Source organism: Haemaphysalis longicornis, unplaced genomic scaffold (genome assembly GCF_048455015.1).
Source record: "Haemaphysalis longicornis isolate Haplotype H1 unplaced genomic scaffold, Haemaphysalis longicornis Haplotype H1 scaffold_3, whole genome shotgun sequence".
NCBI classification, from domain to species: Eukaryota; Metazoa; Arthropoda; class Arachnida; order Ixodida; family Ixodidae; genus Haemaphysalis; species Haemaphysalis longicornis.
Window position 1 is genome coordinate 96189123 of NW_027526335.1, and position 21438 is coordinate 96210560.

Below are 21438 nucleotides of genomic sequence, written 5' to 3' on the forward strand. Positions count from 1 at the left end.
AGGTTTTTGGCGGTCCATTCTGAATGTTAGCGGCACTGGCGCAGCCCAGCCTTTCCGCCTGTAAATAGTGTAAATACTATATATACATTTTTCTCTACCGCATCCTCGCCTCGTAACAATATAGCTTCGGCTTCTTGTCATTTATCTCGTAGTCGCATCACCAGTTTATCCTACTATAAGTGTAGATGCAGCCTGATGGGGGGAAAAGCGAATATTCCATATAAGTGGTAGCATTCTTTTAACGTAATTTTAACTTATTTTTACCCGCTCACACTGGCCCCATGTGCGCGAGGCCGAAGTGCATATTTCTGACAAGTGCACTGCACAAATGGGAAGAAATCAGGTTTTTTGTACAACGGTTCCGAAATTCGCGTTTTTTTTTTTTCAAGTTAAATCTACAAATGTACTAAGTAATACACTCCGTTTATTTTGTCAGAAAGTATATCACGAACTCGTTAACTCTAACGCATTAAAATTGGTGTTTCTTTCCAGTTAGTTATTGGGGGGAGGGGTGGGGGGCTCAGGTTTCTTAGCAATTACTGCCTAAAATGTGGCGTTTGTTTGGAAATAAGTAACTAATGACGACAGTAAAGAGCATTGATAACGTCTAAGAAATGGAATATTTTATTCCCAAAATGTGGTCATCGATTTTTTTACACATCCTTGTTTACATACATAACCATCTGCATGCGCCATTTGTCCGTCTCAATTCCAAACCTGCCCGATCGTTGAACCCCAGACAACGCACATACATCCTAGGTAAGTGCCAGGGATGTCCCACCTGGGAGTTCGGGAACTCCCAGGGACATCCCACTTAAGTTCCAAAAACATCCCAAGTGATACAAAAAAAGACCTCGCTGGGATGTCCCAGACTAGGACTTTGCTGGGAGGTCTGACATCCCATGTAGAACAAAGAAAGGAAATTTTTGGGATGTTCCAAAAAGGTGCTCGTAGGTCCTTTTCAGGACACGTTTGATTAATGCTTGTGGTTATAGCTCAACATTCCATTGCAATGGAGCTTTTCCTCCACTCAAGTGCACAATTAGAACTCTGCAAAACCTTGCAAAACCATTTTATTGGACGAATTTCGTACATAACAGAGATCAGTGGCAAAATCAAGCAGCACTTAAGTCTTAAAGGTACACCATACACTTTTAATACCACAAACAAAAGTTCTTTATAACTTGATGCTTGACTTTACTTCTGTTTCTGACAATAAATTCGACTAGCTGAAGCAGAAGTGAAATTTCACATGAAAAATTTCTAAAGGTAGCACGAGTTATGTACAGAAAGATAAGAGCCGTCTCTTCTCTTTTACATCAGAAATGTGCCATGCACCTGAATAATTCATTTACAAAACGGAGTGAGCCTAATTTCTAAGCAATTTATGGCATAAAGAATAAGGTCTGAAAGTGCTGTACTTTATAAATATCAAAAGGTGAAACATGTTTCACGACACAGGAAAAGCACATTAGTGCATAGAAAGTTACTGAAAACCATTAAAAGGGCCATGCAGACAAAACACAAGTTTGGTTCATTAGAAAGATTGCCTCGATAGAAACATTTTGACACGACTTTAAAGGGGCCATGAAGACAAAATACAAGTTTGTTTTATTCGAAAGATTTCGTGTTCTATAGTGCCCCCAGTGTTTGTCCAGAAGCAAACAATGCTTTGTTCAGTGCGAAATTAATCAATTTAAGCTAAAATTTTGATTTTCACGCCAGAACGTGTGTTTGAATGACGTTTGCAGTGATATCATAAGGGCAGGTCTTTCAGCTAAAGTTGGTGTGGAGCGGAGACTTGTTTACGTTGACCTAGATGGCGCCACCACACCACGGAAAGCAGTCTTATGTTTTTGGTTTGTTTGTGACCGTATTTAAACATGGCTTGTTTTTATTCATGGAGAAAATAACCAGTTTGTGAAACATGGTGCTCGCTCGACAAATATGGTCACGTAAGACACCGTCGCTTGCGTCAGTTGGCCAGTGTTGTATGAGAAAATTCCAAAGCCCCGCAGTGCTATGCATCTAAACGAAGCATACTGCGTGCAGTACCAACAGCAGTACACAGAGGTACTTCAATGTTTACGTGTGCTTTCCTAACTTCCCCTGTTTGTCCCACCATTCTTACCGTTATAAAAAGAATGTGCCCTAAATTTAAATGAAAATAGCTCTTTGGGCATGCTTATGAACTCTGCCTAATTTGCATTTGCCGGCCTCAGCCAATCGCGCAGCTCGGCATATGACATCATAGGTTCTGCTGCGGTAAATGAGCTAGTGGGTCGCATGGCCATTCCCTTTTTTCCTAATTATGTAGCTTATTTGAGTGCAGTTTACATTAAAAGTGGTGTCAACCTGATTCTACCGAGGCAATCTTTTGAAGGAACCAAACTTGACCTGTCTCCATGGCCCCTTTAAATGTAAACGTTGCTCAAATAAGCTACATAATTAGGAAAAAAGGGAATTGCCATGCGACCCACTAGCTCACTTCCCACACTAGGACACGACACCATACGGCTGATTGGCTGAGGCCAGCAAAAGCAAACGCAAGTTAGGCAGGGCTATAAGCTTGCAGAATAAACTATTGTCGCTTAAGTGTAATGCATATTCATTTTATAGCAGTAAGAATGGTGGGGTGAAACAATGGAAGTTACAAAAGAAGAACCAGTGCGTATTGCTGTTAACTACTGCGCACACTATGCTTGTTATAGCAGCACAGCACTGTGGTGCTTTGGGGTTCTCACACGACACTGGCCGAGCGGTGTAAGCGACATTGTCTTACGTGACCCTAATTGTAGACGTACCCCATGTTTCACAAAGCAATTAGTACCTACCGTAATAAAACCAAGCCAGGTGCAAATACAGTCAAAAACAAAGCAAATGTGAAGACAGCATGGTGGCGTATTTAAGAGGATTGATGGTAAACAAGGCTCCGCAGTCCACTGCAGGCAGGACGGCGCACTTGAAATTAGCTTGAAGACCCTTCCTTGTGATGTCATGGCAGACGTCGCAAAACACACGATTTGGCGGGAGAATCAAAATTTTAACTTGAACTGATTAATTTCTTGGCGAATAAAGCATCATTTGCTGCCCAACACGTGCAAAGGGCACTACAAAACCCCAAATCTTTCGAAAACAAGCATGTATTTTGTATGCATGGCCCTTTAATGTGGCAGTCACACTCCCTCAGGCCGCGCGGCTTTTTTGAACAATACGGGGCTACCGTAAGGCATCGCTTTGCACCACACACACATAGAAATCATTCGAAAGGCCAGCTGATCTAGTTCTGATTGATATAGTAAAAAAAAACTTATAGAATAAAATTTTGGATCACGTGTACCTACATTCGAAAAGAATTATGTAGAACTATTCAACGTAAAGGGAGGACATTTGCTGTGTGCTTAGAAGACATGCCAATTGGCCACATGATGACAAATTTGTTCTCAGCCAAATAGGTTTTCACCTGTCTGCTAAAAGGCAAATAAAAGCTAACAGAAGAAAATTGATGAACAGGTAACATTACACGGCTTAGAGCAGAAGAATAACACTTTGCACGTGTTGGCTGTATGCATATTTTCCTACCTTTAAACTTTGGCTGCATTTTGTTACCATTTTACGCACTGAGGTCTAAATGTGGAAATATATGTGCATGCATACTTATGAGTTAGCGTTGAAAATGTGGGACCGTGTAAGGATGTATATTGCGACATTTTAACCTTGGCAATTAAAAAATCCCAAATCAATGCAGCCAAATTTTGACGGCAAAAAAATTAGTCTACAACCAACATGTACAAAAACTATCACTGCTCTGCACTGAGTCATGTAAATATCAAGTAGAGAATTTCCCTTCTTAGACTTTTTTAGCAGAAATATGAAGAAATTTTGAAACCAATTGAATTCCATCATGCAGCCACTAATTGGTATGTATTATGAATGCACAGCAATCTATCCAATTTCTGTTGAATTGTTTTCTATAACTTCGAAAATAGAGGCAAGTGAAGCAAAATAAGATTTCTCGAGTTTTAAATTTGAATTTGTCTCTCATACACTAAGATAAATAATATTGATATCACTCAAAACTAGACAGGCTGCACTTTGTAATAGTACATTAGCCATGTATGTGGTGTTAGTTGACTCACAGCAGAGACCATACAAACGTCCAAATGGACAACCACACCCTGAGGGAGTACTGGTGCCATGCACCTAATTCTCGCATGATGCCCTGAAATCTGTAGTTTTTTTACCACGTAGTAGCTTACCACAAAAAAAAAAAAAAAAAACAGTTTAGATTAGTGTCAGGAAAATATACATCAGCAATCAAGAAAAAGACAATCAGATTAAACGACTTTCATATCATTCCTTGGCAGTCACTGCATTGGAGCTCCAAGGATTTTCTAGTGTGCCGCAGCTCTTTCTGCAGCAGGTCAGAACTGTGTTGCTGTTACTGTCTTATCCTTTGGAGTTCCTTGTGGCTGGGGAGGCTTTCCATGGCCCATGAAGCTGCCTGCACATAATTTAGAAAACAACTTGTAATGAATTCAATGAACAGTGCAGACACCGGCTAGCTTGAACACTGCCAGTTAGGAAACACAACTCGAGCATTACCGAAGTGTACAGATAAACATTTACCCATGGTGATTTCACACCATGGGTAAAACGGCATGCTTACGAGTACAAGCTGAGCTTCGCTGATCTCTCACAATGCCCTTCCTGATACATGCTCTCGTGATTGCGCTACAGTCAAAATAAACCTCGCGGCCAGAACTCACAACACTAAAGCAGCCCGCCGCCACGCGAAACCTTGAGGAACTTGCGGGTTGTTTTGCGCAGACACTTGATGTGCGATAGAAATTTTGCTATTTAGTTCTGTTTCATGGACATGACCTTTACATTCCATGATTGCCCAAACATTTCACCTGCTTCAGATGTAAATGAAACAGTTTTTCTAAATAATTTTCAGACAAGAGATTTTGAACTGGCTCTTACAATCATGGTTGCTGGCACAACGCATCACACACATGCAAGCTACTGCAGCCATTTACCATTAAACGTTTGTCAAATGCGCCATTACATTAGTCTTCCCCGGGATACAATGGTGCAAAGCACAATGAAATATAACAGAGTAACAATAACAAGGACTACACTAGACACGGGAGTCGCAGTTTTCTGGTAATTCCCACCAGGTTTAAAGCTGCCTGTAAAAACTGCTAACTGCATCTCTGAGTGTCTGTTTGCCGACAAGAGACTACAGGAAACTGGCAAAAAGAAATATAGCTGCTTGGCAGTACCTATATTCAGAGCTTATCGTGCAATTTGAGAAAGATTACAAACAAAATGAGTGAAAGGTTGTGTTTACCGCTCATGAAAAATTGTTAAGGCTTTTTAAGAGTAACCGCACTGTGAAGTCAGTCTTCGCAGCCCTTTAAACATGATGCACAACTACCCCCACGGTGCCCTTCTTTAAAACAGTCGTCAAAGCGGCCCAGATCTGAGTATTCAAAGCGGCCCAGATCACGTTGCCATTTGTTGCATAGTTTGCCGGAATTCTCTTTGCTGTGGAGGTTGTGTAGTCGCCAACATGCCCATCTACAAATGGCCGCAAAGTTACAGCGGCAAGCCACATTTAGATTGCAGAACAGTCATTAGCACATACAAGGACAGGCGATCACGCGAGCTGAGTAAACTGAGCACATCACACACTGACATGCTATTCATTTAAAAATGTTAAACGCGTAAATTATAACGCATAACGCCTGCGCTATGCCGTTCTATCATTTCTGAAAAAAAAAAAAAGAAAAAGAAGAAAACGCTGTCAGTACCGAGGGCTGTCACTGGACTGTCTCACGCGTTGACAAAACCCGAGACGTGGTTTTACCTAAATACATGCGAGAAATGAGTGATTTCGTTCCAGGTAGCGCGGGACTGATGATTGAGGCCTAGAACCAGGAACTAAGCTACGCGAAAAGTTTTACTTAGTCAAACTATTGAGGCCCAATAATGTCTCTTTGTCTAGAGTTGTTCTTTCTCGGCTTTCCGGCATCTGCGGCGTTTTTTTTGTATCTGTTGCAGTGATGCCCTTCTACACTAGTTGTATAATAAATTCATGTAAAATAATCAACAGCTAGAGGTACAAAACAAGTTGAGCGACGCGAAACAGTGCAGCAAGCGTTGCAACTTCTCCCGCCACCCCGGGAGAAGCCTTTCGACCGTTTCCGCACTGAGCACCCACTTTCGACCACAGAGCAAGAAATCATGCATAAAACACAAGAGGGGCATTGGAAGGGTTTAAACACTGAGTGGTACATATAAACGACTTGCAATAGTTACCTTGTGAAATGACGTTCCAGCAGCACGGGAGCACGGCTATAGTGCCTAGGCACTATAGCACGGCGAGCACGGCGCACATTTCCATCCGCGGGCGGCCATGTTTATAAAACTGCGATGGCTGAATCGGCTGAATCAGTTTCGTAAAAAGCTCACAGACGTCTCTAATGGTGTAGAATAACAACGAAGCTTTAAAAATGTATTGAGATATAATTAAAATAAAATAGAAATTTTAGTTTTTAACTTATAGTTTGAAATATTGTACATAAATACGAAATAAAATGGCAACAAAAGCGGACCCAGAATCAAGCAGCAGGCCATCTGAGCGGGACGGTTCTTTCCTCCCTTAGAAAGTTGCCGTGCTCAAAAGCAGCGTTTTCAGTTGGTTTAATCAGTGTACTAGCCTTTCTCTGAAGCACTTCCTGTAACAATCACGCGCTACCTGCGGGTATGGTCCCATATTCTAGGGACCATACTGCGGGTACGCGAGGCATTTACTCATGGAGGAAAGAAAAGTTTTTCTTCCTCCATGCATTTGCTTTACGGCTGTACCTCCTTCACGCGCATTACACGCGCCTATGCGTTTTATTCATCTATGCACAAAAACAAAACATTGGGCTGACCGAATCAACAAAAAGCACGGATGCGCTTCCGCATACATCCCAATCACAGCCATTCGTGGACATTTTTAGGACACTCCCAGTGCGGAAGTCCCAGGGATGCCCATAGGCTGTGCTGTTTGGGACATGGGATTTAGGGCCTTTTTTGGGATGTCCTTAGGATGTTTGGTGTTGTCTGGGGTACGTACCTCAGCCGGGAGGAAGTTCTCTTGACATCTGAGCTTCCATTAGCTAAGCACAACAATGCCAGTGCAGCATTTGCCAGACTAAGGTAGCGAGCGGTAGGCTCATGCCAATACTCAATGAGTTCCAAAGCTTGGTTCCTGGGGCTTGCTTCCTGCAAGTGGTGCTTGAGAACGGCGGACGTCAGCCCACGACTGCACAGGGCGCTTCTTTAAAAAGGTCCATTCGTGGAGAATTCGGGTGTAATCCGATTCTCCTGCAACATGTTCGGGGCGTAAAATTCAGGTAAAATCAGGTTTTACCCGAAAACGAACAACCCTACACATGAAGCGCCGGAGGCGAACGGGTAATCGAAGGGAGAGGTTGTACCGAAGTGAGGAGGGAGCGGATTTATACGGACGCAAAAAACAAACAAAAAAAAACCTGGTGAGTTAGTCTATTACAGATTCACTGCAAAAAAACATTTCGAAGCCATCACGTGACGGGCTCCGAAATTTTTCAGCTTTGTAGGCAGCAGTTGCTTGCCGCTTGTTAAACGAAGTAAAAAACTTAACTATATTCACACGTGGCATATGAATTCTCCCTTAGCCGAATCATACTCGGAACTGCCAAAGTTATTGCGTCATAAAATAGGGTAGATTTTATGTTGCTACCTTGGAGCCGCGGCGTCTGTATGCGCATACACGCAAGATGCGCAGGGTTAAACACTATGCCGTCTACGGAGAGCTTCGAGTTGGAACTAGTTTTGGAAGTAGACTTCAAAAAAGTAAAGCCTCGGGTGCTCCTTATTTCGGGAAAAGGTATATTTATTGGGATAATCTTATTATGTCTGTTTATATTCAAATGCGAGGAACTTGTGTACGTGGTTACTGGCACGGTGTTATTTTCTACGTCGATGCAATAATTACGCGTTCTAGTACATAAACTGTCCCTATCATTGCAAGTCTGCACTCGTGAATACGGCCGTACACACTTCAACTACTACTGCGGAAAGTCCCCAACGTACAAACTTTTTTTTTCGAAAGGCACGACAAAAAAAAGGAAAGAAGAAAGGACGGAGGGGCTCGCCAGGGCGTGCAGAAAGATGAAACGAAATCCATCGCAGTTGCTTTAGCCAAAGTTCGTAAATGGCCTTCACCAGTATTCAGCTAAAAAGGAAGAGCCTTTAACCAGATCCAGGGGACTTAAAGCCGCCAATGCAATCAGTGCGCGCTTGTGGAAGGAGAGGGGTGGGATACGAATGACGAGCTAGCGAATTGATTGACTGTGGGGATTAACGCGCCGACGCAACGCAGGCGATGAGGCGCGCCGTAGTGGAGGGCTCCGGATTAATTTTGACCACCTGGGGATCTCTAACGCGTGCCGAAATCTCGTACACACGGGTGTTTTTGCTTTTCGCCTCCATCAGAAAAGCGGCCGCCGCGGCCGGGAATCGAACCCGCGTCCTCGTGCTCAGCGCTAGTTCGAATTAATCTGAGTCTCCGCCACGGGACGCATGCTTTTAGTGCTTTCAGAGTGCAGGCGCTAACGATGGTCGCCATGCATACACTCAGCGTTCCCACTGTGTTCTACAGTGCAGTGCTGGTGAAGAAGTTTCATTCTACTGCAAGTGCACAGCGCGGGACACTGCTGACGTGCCGGGCAGTACGTGCAGCTGCGGTACAGTGTACTAGAAAAGTGTAATACCTTCGCTACTAGAAGAGTGAAGGTAGTACAGTAGTAGAGTGTACTTCCTTCTAGTACACTGTAGCTGCGACAAGGATCGTGACAGACAACGCTAGCAGACGACACGAGATGGAAAAGAAAGAGGAGAGCTTGTTGCTATTTGGCGAAAATTTAGTAAATACAGAGTTTAACTCAATATGAATGCTATGAATAAAAAGAATTTAGTATTGATAGACGCTTCAGTCTACTACAGATACAGTGGCTCTACAGAGGTCTCTCTGTTCTTCGGACGCATACCTAATCCATTCCAATCCAAGTCATCGTCCAATTTCTTCAAACATGGCGTCTGCCGGGCGAGAAGCCGTGCGTGAAGAAGCGCTACGTTCCTGAATAGTTCATAACTGTGCACTTACACCGCGTAGTTGTATTGTGGCCCCGATTGTATAAGCGCCGCTACCAAGCCTGCTTACGCTAATCTGCGATGGTTCGCAGTAAGTGTGCGTTCGGGCCATGCATGAATTTGAAGAGCACGAGCCGAAAGCCCTTTTTCAGGTAAATACCCAATGTTTATTGTTGTAACATCATATTTGATGGTGAATTGTTGTCTCCTTATCCAGTGAAGTGCGACCAGCCCTCCTCTTGATTGCGCATTCGTGCGATGTATAAGTAGCTTCCTCACATAACTTTCGTGTGACAGTCGCATACAGCCTGTTAAAGGAGCCATAAAGAGAAAACACAAGTTTGGTTCATTCAAAAGATTGTCTCGTTAGAATCATACTGACACCACTTTTAACGTAAACTTCGCTCAAATAAGCTACATAATTAGGAAAAACGGGAATGGTCATGCGACCCACCAGCTCATTTCCCGCAACAGAACCTATGATGTCACATGAGCTAAGCTCTGCGATTGGCGGAGGCTGGCAGAAGCAGACGCAAATTAGGTAGAGCTTACAAACTAGACGAACGAGCGATTTGCGCTTAAATTTAGGCCACATTCTTTACAAAGCAATAAGAATGATGGGACAAATAGTGGAAATTACGAAAGCACATGTAAACATAGAAGTACTGATGCGTTCTGCTGTTCGTACTGCGCACAGCATGCTTGGTTTAGCTGCACAGCATTACGGGGCTTGGGGTTGTCTCAGACGACACTGGCCGATTGACGCAAGCAACGGTGTCTTACGTGACCCCATTTGTCGAGCGAGCACTGTTTCAGGGAACGAATATTTTCTCCCAGAACAAAAACAAGCCAGATTTGAATGCGGGCAAAAACAAACCAAATGCTTGCCACGGTATGGTGGCGCCATCTAGGTTACGGAACGTAAAAAAACGCGGGAACAAACCAACACCGCTGTACAGGGTAGAGACAACCTTTGAACGGTCCCGTGCCGCCGCAATTGGGCCAACAGGCTCAACGCGTTATTCTTTTCGTTTCCCACGAGACCTAGCTACACGAAACAGACAATATGATTCAAACTTCTTCAGTAAACTGCGTTGCGGCGATAATTTTAGCGCGGTTTTGACACAATGACTTGCTTCGGCGGCGAGCGAGCAACCGAAAATGGCGGCGCCACCGTATACATGTCTCTACCCTGTACAGCGGATGCGTGAATGAAGGTACTTTAGGCTGCAGAGCGGTCGGTTCCTGTGATGTCATTTGGGACCACGAAAACGCACGATTGAGCGGGAACATCAAAATTTTAACCTAAATTGTTTAATTTCTCAGTGAATAAAGCACCGTTTGTATCCGGACAAGCGCTGGGGGCACTATAAAACACGAAATCTTTCGAATAAAACCAACTTGCATTTTCTCTTCATGGCTCCTTTAAGCCGAGCGTTGCAACTCTCCCGCAAAAGCTTTGCGTTCGCTGGCGCTCAGATTTGTTTTACAGCATGCTTTTTCTGAAAAATGATGCCTCCCACAAAACTCACAGTTTGTGTTTACAATGAGATAGCTCGTGCCGTTGAAAATGCGCTCGACATCATAAGAAACGGTGTCCAGGCAAGGTATTGCGATGCAAAGTGAGTGATAACGGGTAGTTTTTATTCATTCCTCACAAGCTTAGCAAATTTTTACTCTTATTTGTTTAAGAAAAATGAGCCTTAAAAGGGCCACTTGTGTGTGTGTGTAATCTTAGTCACCGCGAGCAAGGCCGGTTTGGGCACGGACTTTTTTCACGGCACATGCCATTTCAACAACTGATCGCTTTTGAATGCTAATTTCTGAAATAATTATTGAAGTAAATGTACTTGCACCGGAGTAAAATTGGCTCACTGACATCGTCTAAGCATGGACAACTGCTAGTCATCGTGATAAATGTTCTGGTTCTTTAATTCGCACTATTATCGGTAGTGGGTGCTGTCGCATGCTTAGGCAGATAATGAGGACTGCGGAAAAGAAGCAGCTTCAGAGTAGACTAGGAAAGCAAACTATATAAATGCAGCGAAATCAAGTTCACCACACCAGAATTATGCTGCACATTGTCAATGTTTCTTCCCCACTACTTTCTGGCCGGCATAACGCATCCTTTTTTTTCTCTCTCGCTACTGGTAGTAGTATCAGTACTCAAAAGGCGTGTTTTTACTTCAGTAAAATACAACTAAAAGTCAGTTCTGCATTCATGTTTGCTCGCCTTTTGGATACCCTTGTTCATGTCTCAACACTTGCATTGCAGCTTTCCTAAGGATGACGCACTCAGGCAGTCCTGGCTGGACAGCATGGGTTCCCCCACGTATAAGCCAGCACGTGGTGAAAGGCTCTGCTCGGACCACTTCACGCAAAACTGCTTCTCTGATGAGCGCTGCGAAGTCCTGCTCAGTGATGCTGTGCCCTCGGTGTTCGACCCTTCAGCTTTCTCTGCTGTGGCTCTCCCTCGAAAGACCCCCAAGCCAGCACCAAAGCCTAAACCAAAGCTCACGACGACCTACTTGAAGCACCCACTCAGCGGTCCTGTTACCCTAACCCTGCCGCCATCTTCTCAGTTAATTCTCCTGCCCAGTGAGGAGAAAAAGGAACTTGGATGTCCGAGGAGTGCAGTGCCAGTGCCGGCGCCTTCGTCGGCCGATGCAGTAACCGTGTCATCGAACTGTGGCAGCGTGGAAGAGCAGCCGCAGGTTTTTCTGATCGATGACGACGATGTGAATGTGAGCGAGAACCCACCTAGTCAGTCCACTGGGGACCGGCCGCCTTCGTTCCATGTCATCAAGCGCAAAAATGCCCTGGCTACGGCGAGAAGGCGACTGATAAGGAAGAAAAAAAGGTTTCATAGCTCGGAGCGCAGGTTGGCGGCTATAAAGAAGGTTCTGTTCTCCGAGAGAACCCTGTACCGCGACGGGAAGAAGATTGTCGAGATTTCTCTGTCCAACTTTGCCAAAGAAGTGTTGGGAGATTGTGGCGCAGAGTTTAACAATGGAGAGACCAGTGCGCCTTCAGAGCATGCCAAGAGTGACATTGGTGAAAATTCGAACTCCATGACGAATGACACTTTGTGGGATGACGAGGGCAATTCTGTGCACATTGAAATGGTTGATGTGTCTCCTTCTTAATACCTTGATGGATGTCGTAGTGTTATTTATAAATAAAAAAAAAAAACGGTTGCCAAAAGTGTTCTTGCACGTAATCTTTTCATTCATACTCTGTTATGTTAAAACTTTTTGTTTCTCCCCTTTTAAAATAACAGGCATTTTTTATTTCTGGGACAGCAGTGGTAACACTAAACCTGCTGCAATCCTACTAGTACACACAGACCTTATAAACCCATGGCACACTTTGATGTTCCCCTGGTATACAAGCATTTTCAGCAGCAGTTAAGTTCGCTTTAATGACAGCGGTTCTGATGAGTGTTAAGATGTCAGCAAAAGTTGACACTAATCAGCTATCCAAGTCAACAGGTTAAGTGACTGTGTGACAGTCAGGGGTGGAACAGGGTCCATTGGTTTGGGAGCAGTCCTGGGAGGAGGCGATATCCCCTTTTGTAGCAGGCTTGGAGCAGCCAGAACGGCCGTTTGGCAGGGGTTGGCACAGGATTCTGTGGCAGCCCCCTGCCAGTTATGTTGTATCTATTTATATGCTTTATTAGTCATTCTACCTTGCACTAGAACCTACTCCAAACCAGGAACACGGTTCTACTATATCTGGAAATTTGCAATAGGCAAAGTAATCTACCTTCGGACCCAGCAAGTGCACCGTGTTACGGGTAAACCTCACGCGCACAGTCGAAGGGGATCAGATAACAGGCCATCACTTCTGGCAGTGTTAAGCGAACTCACGGTAGCATTCCGTAAAACGGAGTTTCCCTGCATTTTTTTTATCGAACAGTGGTTTCAGTGCTGGCGAAGCAAAACATAGTTTTGTCATGGGTTTGCGAGTATAGGGATCGGGCAGTTGGACGGGTGGCGGCACCACTCGGCGCTCCCCTCCGTTAGTGGAGTGAGCCGGTGCATTGGACTACACATCCTAGCATTGGTTTTGCCGTGTTTTTTTTCGGTGCTTTGAATGTTTTGGTGGTCTTGTGAGTGGATACGTGCGGTGAAACTAAGTCTAGACAGATGTGTTGAGTTCTTAGATGCAATAATGGCTACGTAAGTTTTTCGGACGCTTCTAAAGTTTGGCATGGGCTACAATGACGAGCGGTTCTTGAAGCGATTCAAGCTTGGCTCCACCCGTTCTGAGTATGAATACAACTACTATTATTAATATTAATTTCTTTTTAAATGCACTAACGGTGACGTAAACTTATTGGGTGCTTCCAAGGTTGAGAATGGGCTACATTGATATGAGCAATTTTTGCAGCGCTCTGTGCCTAGCTCCGTGCGATCTGAGTAGGAATAAAACTGTTAATATCAGTATTCACTTCTAGCACTTTAAATTATCTTCATCAATGACTATGGTTTCCATGCCAGCCTTAACGCTGGGATACCTGGATACGTGTGCTTTGAAGAAAAAGGCACTTACATATGAGATAGATTACCGTGTGGCCGTGGAAACGTCGTGGCAATTTACACTTTCTTTTTGTAACCTTGACGTTTGTGCCTTCGGTTTCGGTGAGCGACACTGTGACAGCCTGGGAGCTTGAGAGCCGAAGCGTAACTCCCATGTTTGTAGTGGTTATTTTGTCAAGAGCCAAAGTTATTCAACCACCCAACAGTCCAAGCCACAAACCATCCCCCCTGAGGGCCCCTCCCCATTTTACTCCATGCGTGGAATAAAGTCTGGCACCGATATAAAGTCCGGCACTGATAGTTAAAAAACTTTGCAGTGTTAACGTCAGCCTGTGTTTTTTAACGCTTAAGTATCCTTTACCGAGTACCTAAAAAATTGCATAATGCCTTGTGAAGGAACCAAAAACGCGCGGCTAGTTGCCTCAAATAGGGAGGCTTCAGCCAAAGTCCTCCAGCACAGACACATTTCCCACACTCTGGGAGCGTTTAGGATTTAGAGAGGGGAGCATGTAAGTGCAAAATTAAACAGCAAAATCACCCAGCCTCTGCTTAACGACGACGATGGTTGAACGCGAAGCTTTGTTCATTCGAAATTGAATTGGAAATGGTCCAAGTTAAAGACGCTGCTATCTAGAGGCCAAACTGTGCACTGGTCAAATTCAAAGCTCAACTTGTCAAAGTTTAAATCGAAGTCAATTAAGGAAACCCACACGTTGCGATAAACCATCGTTGTCGTTAGACGGAGGAGTGCATGATTTTTCAAGCGTAGAAGGCACCTTGTAAAGCGACGGCATCACTCAGTTGTGACACTAAGAACACCGGTTTTCGGCACCCTCGCGTCTCTTGTCCTTCAGCCACACAGGAATTGTTTTTTGAAAAACCATTAATCAACTAGCCAGCAACCATTGCAATTCTTGTAAACCAATGCTTTTCCACGAAAAGCAGTAACGTTCTACTATCATGCAGTATTTATTCTGTAAACGATTCCTGATTACTGTAGCAAGCTCATTTCTGTGAAATTAAACACGTTTCTACGGTTGTTACTAAAGCTACGGAAGCGTCGTCCATCACAATTTCAGTTTTGAGGTAAAGCTTAGAAGGCTAAGCTTTGTCGTGGGTGCACGAGGCTGTTTCGTCATCAACTGCCAAAGGCCAGCGTCGCAGCATTTGTGAATCGGCTGCACACACCGGCTTTGTAGGAGCATTTAGCTGCAATATATCCCTCAATAAGCCAAACTGCACGCAGGCATGAAAAATTTGCACAAAGGAATGGGCTTGCACTTCCAGCTACACTTCCAGCTTGGCGCATTGAGCGTCGTCTGCTACTTGTAATTACTGAGTATGGGTGTAAATCACACACACGGCCTCGTAAAGGTCACCTCCATGCTCAAGATGTAGCAATCTGAAAAAAGTGCTTGTGGTTATTTACGCTTAGCAAGCCGCATCGCAACAAAACGGCAGAAAGTTATGCACAACAACGCTGCACTGACCGCCACCGGCATTCCACTGACGAGCGGTTCGCCATGGGCGGCGCTGTTCGCTGAAGCGACGGTGGTGCCATACAACGGCCGCCCCGTCCCTATACAAACAGGCGCCAGACTACATAACGAGGGCAAGTAAGAAGGCGCTCAATGCGGGACCTTCCTCCACGTAAGCAAAGCTAACCCCAAAGCTCACAGGCAAAAATGAGTATAATTACCTCACCTCAAAGGCGAACTGAATTACCAAGCGAGGGAAAAGCGTCCAAGACCCTCCTTGTTCAATATATGCAGCTACGCTCGCCAAGAAGGAATGACGAAAGTAAAGTCCACCTTTATAAACTGCAACCTTTCATTGGAATATTACTTTTCTATCTGTTTGACATGTGACACAAAAAAATTTCTATCACATTTGGTTATCTTTCATTGACTGTGGTGCAGCAACAGGCACCGGCAAACAGAACCGTGCAAATGCAACACAAATAGGTCCGAAGTGAAGGCAGAGAAGGCGTGTAGTGCTTGCAGCTAGGCAAACGCCATCTTCCATAGCCGCTCTCAGCCTTGATGAAACAAAACATAACCGCATTTAAAACGAAAACATGATGTTTCAGCCACATTTTCAGGCACGGAGCATCATGGCAGTCATATCTCGTCGCTCAATTTGGGCTATGTGGCACAGGACGGAGCGGATAAGCCAGTTTGGTACAATAGAGGTGGTTCGGTGCAGGGTGGCACAGGACAAATAGTTTGGCGTTCAATGGTGCAAATGGCACAGCTGTTCCACCCCTGGGCAGTGCAAAATGCTCGATCGGGGTCATGCGTTTGAAAGTTTTCCATCCATCTAGGCATGTAAATTGTCTGTGCAAAGAGCAAGAGAAAAGTGCAGCAGTTTTGTACCAGCAAAACAAAGTTAGGTAACTGCACCATGTTGGAACTTGGTTATTGCATGTTAAATTACTGTATTTAACGACACTTCCTTGGCAAGAATGGAAGATTGGGCGGATCTACCAAACTTACTGTGAATTGTGGTGTGTTGAATGCACTTCATTGGTGTTCGAGGAAAGTGTGGCTTGAACTGTGGATTTAGTGTTCACTTAACTATATTTTCAAATGCATATGCAATAGGGGTTTGTACTCCAAATTTTGCATTTTGTGAGAAGATTACATGCTTATAAATAGACATGTGTTATTACATGTAGTTTTGGCGTCAGCCCTATTGCTTTACCAAGTCAAGGAAAGGTATTCTCAGTTCATTCAGGATACATGTGGAGGAGGAGCAAGGGAAATGACCGTTTGATGGGTACTGACACCACTGTTAGCATCAAACCTGCAAGAGGAGGAGGAGGAAAAACTTTATTGTGAGCCTGGTGATGTGGTAGTGGCTCCTCAGTCCGGGAGACCATGGGACGACCTTGCTGTCTCAGCCCTGGACACCAGGAGTTGCTGTGCATCCAAGCCGGCACTGGTCGTCAGGTTCTGCCACAGCTCAGGGATGGGAGGGGAAGTGGGTAAAGGTGGAAGGGCTGGGTTATGTGCGCACCCCAAGATCATGTGTACGAGGGTACATGGGTTAGGGCAGAATGTACATGTGCACAGGGTATTGGGTGGGGTACATCCGATGTAGCCAAGTTGGGTGAGGAAAGGTGTTTGTTTGAAGCCTCCGGAGTATTACTTCTTCTGTTTTAGTAAGCTGCAGGTGAGGAGGGGGAAAATGTTGTCTTGATGTGCGGTAATGTTGGGTGATGTCTTGAAATGTGAGCAGGGGAACGAGACTTGCTGTTTCCACAGAGGCCTGGGAGGAGAGTTCGCAGGCTTGTCTATGGGCAGAATTATTACCCGTTAGTGAGGAGTGTTCCGGGGTCCACACAATGCCGATCTTCCTGTTGGGGGCGTGTTGAGCCAGGAGGTTCCACGCAGTTGAGTTCATGTAACCTGATAAAAAGCTGCGACAGACGGCTTGACAGTCCGTAATTAGAATCGTTGCGGGTGTTCGAGTGATGGCGAGGGCCACAGCAAATTCTTCCGTGGCCCACATAGATGTGGTCTTGATTGAGGTGCAGGTGATGATCTTGTCTTTAGTGGTTGCTATGGCTAAGTGATGGGACAGATTGGAGTAAGGGCTGGCATCTGTGTGCAAAACATTAGGATTGTTTTCGTAGATTTGTTCTTGGGCTTGGCTACGGGCGTGTCGACGACCGGAGTGCAAAGTGGGATGCATATTTTATATTTTTGGGAAGAGGGCGGACACGAATGGATTGACGCCAATTATGAGAGAGAGAGAGAGAGAGAGAGAGAGAGAGAGAGAGAGAGAGAGAGAGAGAGAGAGAGAGAGAGAGAGAGAGAGAGAGAGAGAGAGAGAGAGAGAGAGAGAGAGAGAGAGAGAGAGAGAGAGAGAGAGAGAGAGAGAGAGAGAGAGAGAGAGAGAGAGAGAGACACTTTATTGGCTGAGGCAGCGACCAAGGAGAATTGAAGGTTTACTGTCCGTGGTCTGAGGAGTTGACATTTTGAGGTCCTGTAAAAGTGCCAGTCCTGTTGGTGTTTGAGTTAGGCGGAGACGTTGATTATAAAGATGCCCTTCGATGAGTTTCGTGACTGCGTTGTGAATTCCTAACTGGAGCAGTTTAGTTGTCGCGGTGGACATAGGAAGATTAAGAGCTTTCTTTATAGCTTTGCGGATGAGGCGCTCAATGGCTTCCGTGTCACTTGACCTCACTTGCTTAAGCCATAGAGTAAAAAAATACAAGTTTCATTCATTAAGTGACTGCTTTGTTCCAGATAAAAATACCAATTTTATCGTGCACCTCATACAAATAATGCAGCTGAAAACAAGCAGTGGCGACTTCCAAGCCACTTTCCGGCGAGGTCTGCAAGATGGTGCAGTATCTTGTTTGTGCGATGGGTGCCACCAACAAGAATGTACCAGGAAGAGAGCTAAATTTTTAGTGCATGGTGCCTCCTGTAGGAAACTGTGCCGGCAACACGCATCAGCTGCCTGCTTCGAGTTGAAGGCCCCACTCGCTCAACCTGGAGGGTATTAGCTGCATTCTAACGGCCTCCCTTGATACTGGGGCAGCTATTGATCATGATGACGCACTTGATGTCGTAGGTGGCTGAAAAGTCGGACTCTTTCTGCGACCTAAGCAGCTTGAGCAAGCAGCCGGAAATAGCACATTTTTCACGATGGCCGTATGTTGTGCACTGCGCGGTGAATTCGAGTCCTCTTTTTGTGCCCGCCAAATTCAGTTAACAGTAGGATGGAATCCACCGCGTAGGCGTTCTCTTTGAGGCTGAACTTGCAGTTGGACTGCCAGGTGGAGCAGTTTGGTGCTGGATGCTCGCCAGTTTCATTCAAGAAACTAAATCCCAGCTGACGTTATAGCGTACCAACGAGCACTGGTAAACTGAAGGCTCGAGCTCTGGGTCGTCGGGCCTCACTAGCGTCTACTGCGGCGTAGTTGTACTCGTGGACGTTGCGCATGACGGTACAGAACTCTTCGCCCCATTTTGAGGCCCACACATCTCGAATCATTCAGTGCTCAACAAGGGCTTTCGGCCCGTTGTTCACTTCACTGGCCCAGGAACGAAGCATGCGCCGACCGCAAGCAGTGACGGCAGTGGCTTTGCGTGTGCGGCTGAGACCGGCTTTGCGCCTCTGTGAACTGGTTCTAGACGTGCAGGGTGAATCGAACGGGCCGCCAGTAACGTTGGCTGAGACTGGTGACACCGTTGTTATGGATTACACTGATTACACCCAGGTACACCGCACCAACAGTCAGTGTATTATCTCTATGGCACCAACCGTGCCAACTGTACCATCCTCCATGTGTACCATAGAGAAAAAAACATGACTGTACTGACCAACGTTACTAGAGTACTGACTGTACCGCCGTCTTCAGCAGCCGCACGGCTAGCCAGTAGTTAAGCTGGTTAACAAGCCACTATCCGTAGCCAAGTACCAAGTCATTTTACGGGCATGGCGTCCATGGCGTCGTCTGTTCTTTCTTTGGAGGCATGAATCGCATGAATAGACCTCCTGCAACCGTTTTTGATAAACGGCTTATTTTGTATCGAATTTCTGAGGACTGTACGTCTAAGGTAGCTCGCTGCGCTGTGTGGGTGAGCCGCCTCGAATCAGTTTTAGTGAACATCGTGAAACAACAGTGGTCGGTTTCGCGGTCGATGCCAGTGCGCGGTCAGTGCCTCTCGACAACAGCGCACCAGAAAGGCACACGTTTGCGGTAAACCCGTCAAACCCTCAAAACGCCGAGCCATTCGACAGCAGCGTTGCCTCCTTCACATGCCCTGTTCCCATGGATTGCCAACAAGACCTGGAACAAGCGAGTCCTCCGGTGCCTCTCACAGAAGTCGACGGTGCGCCAGCCAAATCGTCAGACGTCGAAGCCGGCGCTCTTGAGCCTCCCAAAGAGCTGGACGAGGCTGCCGGCCGCTCGACGCTCTTGCCCGAGAAACCGCCGTGCATGAAACCCGGCAAGCTTAGCGACCAGTTCCGCGCCTCTGCCGCGAAGGGTGAGCAGAAAGTGGTAAACGCGCTCGACTACAAGATTTCCCTCGTGAGAAAGAAGACTGCCCTCTACGGAACTCTCCTCCGGTCGACTCGGGTGCAGTACAGGCGCATGCTCAAATACCTCGAGCACCTGAACAAATTGCGGAGGCTCCGGAATCTTCCTCAGATCGTGCTGAGCACGACCGCGGTGACAAAAGCAGACGTCTTCTCGGTGGCCACCGAATAGCAGCTGGCATCTGCTTTGGGTGTGTGTTGGCGGCAATATGTATTCTTGGTGGACTTGCCATTGCACAAGCTCAACGTGCCATTTCGCCCTTTGAACGTGGAACCTTTGAGGGCGCTTAAAATGAGGTTTAGTTAGTACTATATGGCCAAAATGACTCCTGAGCTCGTTATGTGGGTGCCTTGGCGACATTGAAACAGAAATCAGCGCATTCTTTCTAAGAATTATTTGTGAACCATGAAATAGTTGCTGAGTGGTTAGTTGGTAGATGCTACGTATGAAGTTGTGGTTCATAATCGTGTGTGCTACAGACAGAAGTGCCTCGAGTCATTTAATGCTGTTGCACATACCTTTCTATCATTGCTGGCAGTGGCTATGAAGGCGCACCCTTTGGATCGCTGCAAAAACGTGCAAGGCGTCTAGTGCTTCAATGTGGCAAATTATCATATGTTTGGCTGAAATGCAGTGCTGGTGGAACACGGTTGGCAACTTGTTAAATTCTCGAAAGGATTTCAACTGCCCAGTGATGAAGCACAGCTGAAAAAGTTATAGTTGATACAGGCTATAGCAGAGGTTCACAAGTGACATTAAAAAGCAAAAGAAAAGTTCACAGCTGTTTGTTGGTTTTATGTGGTCGTGGAAGTTTGTCTGCATTGGCTATTGTGTACAGCTAGTCATCGTTGAATGAACGTGTGGGGTTTGTGCGGAGTGACTTATGCTGCGTATGCCTGGCTTGTGGCAATCAAAGAACAATAGCTTGAGCCAAAATCTCAGTGGTGATCAAATTTTGCTTTCGACATGAACCATAATTTAGGAACAAAAAGACGCCGACCAGTCCAAACAAAACTTCGGCTTCCGGCACGGAAGCCTTCTTCACAATCTATAATTTACAGAACCATAATTTACAGTGCCACATTAGTTCATACAACTTGGCATTAAGTACAGAATCCTCTCGCATTATGTTGGTTCCTACTTGCCAATGACAACACATTGAGAGCGAAATTCTAGTGCTGTCATGTTGAATGTTGCTTGCCATGCTGCTGGCAGAGGATGCATTGTATTCATTAGGCACTCATACTAAACGGCTCTCCTCGGAAGACTGGCTGGCTGCTTCAAGCAAGTTTCATATGAGCCTGTCAAGACCTTAAAATAAAGTTTTTGTTTGTGCAGTGGAACTGGAAAAACGTACTGTAGAAGACGTGACAACTGGGCTAGTTGGTATTGCATTGTTGTGGTTTGTCAACTCATTTCTTAGTGTCTGTGTGTAAGAGCGCTACCATCAAGATGTCCAAAAGCTGGAAAAACATGTTGTGCTTACATAACCTGTGCCCTAATTGGGCTACACTGTACCAGGAGAGGGGCAGTTGTGCCACAGTTGCGTCAGATGACATTTTTTGCTAGTATTTTGTGACCTTGGGGGCAATCTAGAACTTCCTTGGCACTGCACGTTGCTTTGCAAAATATGACGGACAAGTTCCA

The 21438-nt window shown here is 45.5% G+C and overlaps 1 protein-coding gene and 1 long non-coding RNA gene across 2 annotated transcripts; one reads left to right on the forward strand and one right to left on the reverse strand.

Moving 5' to 3' along the window:
* Window positions 1-1056: 1056 nt before the first annotated feature.
* On the reverse strand, window positions 1057-6593 carry LOC144174906 (uncharacterized). The gene is made up of 2 exons (XR_013323539.1): window positions 6328-6593; window positions 1057-4504 (listed from the first exon to the last, which is right to left on the reverse strand). It is a non-coding gene; the product is annotated as an uncharacterized LOC144174906 (long non-coding RNA).
* A 2512-nt stretch (window positions 6594-9105) lies between these two features.
* On the forward strand, window positions 9106-12700 carry LOC144174907 (uncharacterized). Its single transcript, XM_077703884.1, has 2 exons — window positions 9106-9344; window positions 11468-12700. Exons 1-2 carry the CDS (start codon window positions 9274-9276, stop codon window positions 12336-12338), a joined length of 942 nt encoding a protein of 313 aa, XP_077560010.1. The 5' UTR covers window positions 9106-9273; the 3' UTR covers window positions 12339-12700.
* Window positions 12701-21438: the final 8738 nt, after the last annotated feature.